General features: G+C 41.2%; 1 protein-coding gene across 1 annotated transcript in view; it reads left to right on the forward strand.

Moving 5' to 3' along the window:
• HSPA4 (heat shock protein family A (Hsp70) member 4) overlaps positions 1 to 5,393 on the forward strand; it is a 43,199-nt gene extending 37,806 nt beyond the window's left edge. The window contains exons 17-19 of the mRNA XM_081092033.1: positions 1,010 to 1,129; positions 2,634 to 2,795; positions 3,248 to 5,393. Of these exons, the coding sequence (XP_080948159.1) occupies positions 1,010 to 1,129; positions 2,634 to 2,795; positions 3,248 to 3,451 (486 nt within the window). The 3' untranslated portion in view covers positions 3,452 to 5,393. The remainder of the gene's footprint in view (positions 1 to 1,009; positions 1,130 to 2,633; positions 2,796 to 3,247) is intronic.
• The last annotated feature ends 607 nt before the right edge of the window (positions 5,394 to 6,000 follow it).

Raw genomic sequence — 6,000 nt, forward strand, 5'->3', positions numbered from 1 at the left:
AATAATTTTCCTGAAAACTGTTTTTTGACTTAAAATGTTAATTGAATTGAACCTGAGTGTATTCTTGGTGTCAAGAGATACAAAGACTTGCAAGATGTGTCCCTGTCCTGAAGGCAGGCAATACAGTTAGGGCAGGGCTGTGTATATTACTTTGGTTCTCAGTAAAACAAAACATCCAGTTTTCATTTGAAGAATCTGATCAGTAAAGCTTAGGGTTAAAGTACAAAGAAACCTGCATTATTTGTCCTGTCGGATTTGTCCCCAGTCTCGGTTTTGCTGATTTTCATCTCTGTGGTGTTTAATATCTGGTAAATTGATGGTATATTAGATATATATATTAGATATATATCAGATTTAGGCTAAAAAATTTTTTTTCTTTTTAGTTTCGGTACTTCATATTTACTGTTGTGTGTCACTATCAGCAGGCACCTAGTATTTGGTTATCTCCACACTGTATTTTGAGAATTAGGGCTCAGGTGATAGTGGCTCCACATGAAACAGTGTTGAGGTATATTCTCATATCAAACCTGAGTAGACAGGGTGGGGCAAAAAGTAGGTTTACAGTTCATCCTATATAATAAAAGCCCAGTGACCCAAAGGCAGAACGACCGGAACGACCACGGCCCCTCGCCCTTGGTCGGCCTCCCCCCCGAGTGGATCAGGGTGGTGCCGGTCAGCAAACCGCGCGCAGCCCCTTGCCCCAGCCAGACCAGCCCCACCCCTGATTGGCCCCCATCGGGGAGGGCCGGTTGGACCCCACCAGTGCACGAATTTGTGCACTGGGCCTCTAGTATATTAATAAAAAATAATACAAGAATAAACTATAAACCTACTTTCCCCCAACCCTGTCTGTATCAATGGGCTGGGGGAAAATATTTAATTTATATATGGCACATGGAGATTAAATGTACTTTAAATCCATAATAAATTTTATTAGTTGTAGAAACAATGCTACTCTGGTAGTTTAAACTGCTCTATGAAGAATTTGTATGTTCTCTCTTTTGTTAAGAATCTAGGTCAGCCTATTAAGACAAGATTCCAGGAATCTGAAGAAAGACCAAAAGTGTTTGAAGAACTAGGGAAACAAATCCAGCAGTATATGAAAGTAATCAGCTCTTTCAAAAACAAGGTATCTTCTTTTTTCCTCTTCCCTACTGTTGTTTTGGTAGAGTTAAGCATTGAGGCATTTACATAGTTTTCCTCTTGTTGTCTTTAACTGTTATTTAATGGTAATGTTTTCTTTTTAGTTGTTAATGTATAATATTTTATTGAATATTATTAAGAACCCTGGGATTTGCCACTTTAATAAGTGGAATCTGGACTTGAACAATATTGTTTTAATTTCCTTTTCTTGCTGTGAAATGCTTCATAAGTGACTTAACCTGTTCTATCCTGGTCTTTCTGAGAACACATTAGGCATATAATTTGGCTTGGTATACAGATGTAGGACTATCTCAGTAGTAAACTGCTACTTATAAGTTTTTTAGCACTATAGGATGTATACTTCCCATACTAGTACTCTTATGAAGTATGTGGTAGTGTCAATTATAATTAATTTCTAACTTTTTTTGAAGTCATTATTTTTATTGATTTAAGAGAGGAAGGGAGAGGGAGAGAGATAGAAACATCAGTGATGAGAGAGAATCATTGATTGGCTGCCTCCTGCATGCCCTCTACTGGGGATCAAGCCTGAAACCCGGGTATGTGCCATTGACTGGAATCAAACCCGGGACCCTTCATTCTGCAGGCTGATGCTCTATCCACTGAGCAAAACCAGCTAGGGCAATTTCTAACTTCTTTAAGCCTCACTGTCCTTAAGCAACACTCAAGGTTATTGGGGAGCTGGGACCTGGCCTGACGTCTGGCTCCAGAGTTGGGTTCTTAACCACTGCACTGTACTCCAGATTTTCAATGTATTGTTCATGTAAGAAGCTTTAAGAAAGATAAATTGAGCTTCTTGTTCTCTTTAAAAATTTTTCTTCTGAAAAGACTCCTTTAAAATATTGTATTATTATTTTGGTTCCTAACAAGCATTCACACGTCTTTGCTGTCTTATCTAATGACATGTAGTTTTTTTGCATTGTAAAATTATCTTAAGATTTTGTGTAAAGCATGTGCTATTTTTATTGTTGAAACCTTTTAATTGCAACCTTATGTATGTTTTTGACCTTCAAATCTATTTCTTGAATGTTTTAAAAATTGGGTTTACTTTTCCTTCCTTGGAGATTTTTTTGTTAATCCTCACCCAAGGATACTTCTTCTCTATTGATTTTTAGAGAGACTGGGAGGGATGGGGAGAGAGAAATATCGATGTAAGAGAGACACAATTGGTTGGTTGTCTGCTGCACCCACCCTGACTGGGCTGGAATCGAGCCTGCAACTGAGGTACATGCGCTTGACTGGAATAATGAAACCTGCGACCCTTCAGTCCGGGGCCGCCACTCCCAACTACTGAGCCAAACTGGCTAGGGCTTCCTTTTTGAATTTTTAAGGAATTGAATATCTATTAGATTGTGAGTGTTAATGTGCTGTATTTTGGGGAAGATCACAACTTCTTGAAAGACTGAGGTACTAGTCGGTACTTGGGTGGGGAGTGTCATCCTTTGACACAGTCTGGTTGACTGCTGGTGCAGGAGGACCAGTATGACCATTTGGATGCTGCCGATGTGATGAAGGTGGAAAAAAGCACAAATGAAGCCATGGAGTGGATGAATAAGAAACTGAATCTGCAGAACAAGCAGAGTCTGACTGTGGATCCAATTGTCAAGGCAAAAGACATTGAAGCTAAAATTAAGGTATTTTATGGCTTTACATTTTAAATAGTCTTTTCTTGTCAGCCTCATTATTTTTATTTTTGGTTAATCCTCACCTGAGGATATTTTTTTCCATTGCCTTTTCAGGAAGAATGAAAAGGAGGGAGGGCGAGAGAGACAGAGGAGCGAGAGAAACATTGATGTGAGAGAGACACATCCATTGGTTGCCTCCTGCACCACGGCCATCCCCTTGACTGGGAATGGAACCTGAGACCTTTTGGTACATGGGCTGACACTCAGATTTAGGCTAACTATTGAGCCACTCCAGCCAGGGCCTTGCTATTTATTGATAGTCCTTAGAGAGGGACATTTAGGAAAAAACTTCATTATTGCATCTTAGCTTCTGATTTGGGGATTGAGTGGGGGAGGGTGGACTTGGATTTTGTGTGCATGTAAAATTTGTTACAAGGAACCACAATTTTCTGTCATTCTAGGAGCTGATGAGTATCTGTAGCCCTATAATTTCAAAGCCCAAACCCAAAGTGGAACCTCCAAAAGAGGAGCAAAAAAATGCAGAGCAGAACGGACCAGTAGAGGGACAAGGAGACAGCCCAGGCCCTCAGGCTGCTGAGCAGGGCACAGACACAGCTGTGCCTTCGGATTCAGACAAGAAGCTTCCTGAAATGGACATTGATTGATTCCAACAATTGTTTATATTAAAACAGACTATTATAAAGCTTTAAGTTGTCAGCTTTGTTCTAAATATCAACTAGAGCAATCCAGTACTGGACATTTCTTAGTCAGTTTTTAGGGGATTTCAGGAGAAGGGATATTGGTAGTGTATGGAGCATTTTGACTTCTAAATAGTTACATACAGAAATTAAGTGCATTGTATCTTTTTCATAATGGTACTATTTAGAAACCCCAGTTAGGCTTACCGAGCTCATGCCTCACTCCCTTTATGTTTAAATTGTGCTTATACAAAGATACGTTTGTTTCCGGAAGTTGAGCTATAGCAAAAACTATAACCCACTATCAAGCAGACTTTTCATTAAGACATACATGGCAGGAACCCTAATTGCGCTTCAAAAATCTGTGGTGGAGATTGCCACAAGGTCTCCCCGCCTGGTGTGGGGACGGGGGTGGGGCTAGAGGGCTAGAGCATGGCATGGCATGGATTAATACAGAGTAACAGGTATGCTCGCTCTGAGTTTCCCGATTTGGCTTCACCTCAACTCCCACCCTTTTCTTAGTCCCTGCCCCCCATGAAGGAGCTCCCATTACAAAAGCTGTGTGCTACTCCGGGGAAAACAGACCCCTTCCCTGGAGCAAGTTAACTGAGGATTTTAGACCTGAAAGCCCTTAGAAATTATGTTCCTGAAGTATTTCACTCATATCCCAAGCATCAAAGTCTCTAAATAATTTTCTCTTTGGGAATTTAGAATTGGGTAGATGTATTGTTGGATATAAGTATGATAAATTGATTCTTACTAATTATGGTGCAAAGATTTGTATCCTGGCCTCCTTATTCAGCTGAGAGATGTTCTATAAATTTGAGGTATAGCCTGAAGTTCTAGGACCAGAGTTAAACAAATTTTTTTAATCTCATTCACAATCACTATGTGTTAAGTGTTAATATCTGTCATGAATATGCCAATTTGTACATTTTAAACAGCTGACAGATCATACAAAAAACTAAGATACACTGGGTTGTACTGGATAACTCTGAAATTAGTATTAAAGAAGTGTGGTGCTTGACTCTAGCAACACCTCATTCTTACTGTGCAGCCAATGTCAGGAGCACCAAAGCATTTCCTGTGACTGCCCTTTGGGGCATTGTTGATAGGAGTGAGGCACTTGGGGAACTCCAAGGGAAGCCTGTATTAGAGGCCAGAGCTGGTACCTGCCCTAAAAACCTGTAAGCTTTGTTGGTTACATTTTGGATCATTGTAATAATTGTTACTCTGTATAACAGAGTGTCTCTCTGTTAATTTTGGCCTAATGTTGTTAGAAATATAATATACCTTGTGTATTCTGTCCATCTGCGCACTAAAAAATTTTAGGGTGTTAACAACTTCTAAAGTGCTATAGAGACTTTGCTGAGAGAGAAGGGGAGGTGGAAGTGTTTTATGTTGGTGTGTAAGCATGCGTGGGAGCCAGGAATTGGCCCCTTTCTTAGAGCATCCTTGACTCATCTCTACCTGTCATGCTTCCAGAGTTCCAGCTGGCCTCCTGTGAGGGAGGCCAAAAGCTACTTTTGAGTGCTAGCTGCAGGATTAAGCCAACTCTTTGCAACTAACTCAGTCCTTAAAGGCCATTTCTAATAAAAAAAAAAAATTTTGTGTGTGGGGGAGGGTGTGGGTGTCGGGATAGGAGTAAATTTGAAGTTTAAAGTTTAGAACTAAGATGATATGGTCTGCTTACTCTCTGTTTAGACAGGCTTTAAGACCATTTGGATTTACATGGTGGCCAGGCCAGAGAGTGTGATAATTGATGACTTATGTGCAGACGAGCATTTATTCAGGTTGCGTTATCCAAATTGGTTTGTTAAAGCTCCAGGTCACGTTCTTACACGAAGAAAAACATTCAGTAAACATGAGACAAGTTTAGGGAAAATTAATAAAAGAAACCTGTCTTACACTTAAAGGAATGGTTTCCTTAATTTCATAGTGGAGAGGAGAGAGAGTGAGTGAGTGTGTGTGTGCGCGCGCGTTTACAACAAAAAGCCCTCTTAGCTAATTTGTCAGAGACCTCTAGTCTGAGCAGTTGAGGCACAGCACACTGGGTGGGAGAAGCGGCTCTTCTGTGCTCAATCTGTGTTGAGTCTTGGCTTACTTCTCCGACTTAGGAATCCTTACCTTGTTCCTGTGACTGGGCTTTCCTTTGCGGGTTTTGACAATAGTAGAGGGTGGGTTATGGCCCCATAAAGATCAGCACCAGGACTGATGTCTGCCCTTTTAAAGACTAGAGCATGGCCCAGAGTGTGCTAGTAACAGTTGCCACCACTGGGAATATGGTGTGTGCACACAGGTGCATGTGTGTTGGTGTATATGTGGGGTGAAGCGTGTTGAAGGGATGGAGCCATGAGGAGAGAACCTAACTATGAGGCATGGGGCCTTGAAGGGGAAGGGTCCAGCCACTTTACAGTCCTGTCCTCTGGTTGTGCTAGGAGGCATTTACCTGCCAGGGCTGGCCAGCAGGGCCTCTGCCAGCCACCTTCAGAAACGCGTCTGTAGTAAGGTGGGTT

The sequence above is a fragment of the Myotis nattereri genome (assembly GCF_964212035.1).
Source record: "Myotis nattereri genome assembly, chromosome: 5".
Taxonomy (NCBI): domain Eukaryota; kingdom Metazoa; phylum Chordata; class Mammalia; order Chiroptera; family Vespertilionidae; genus Myotis; species Myotis nattereri.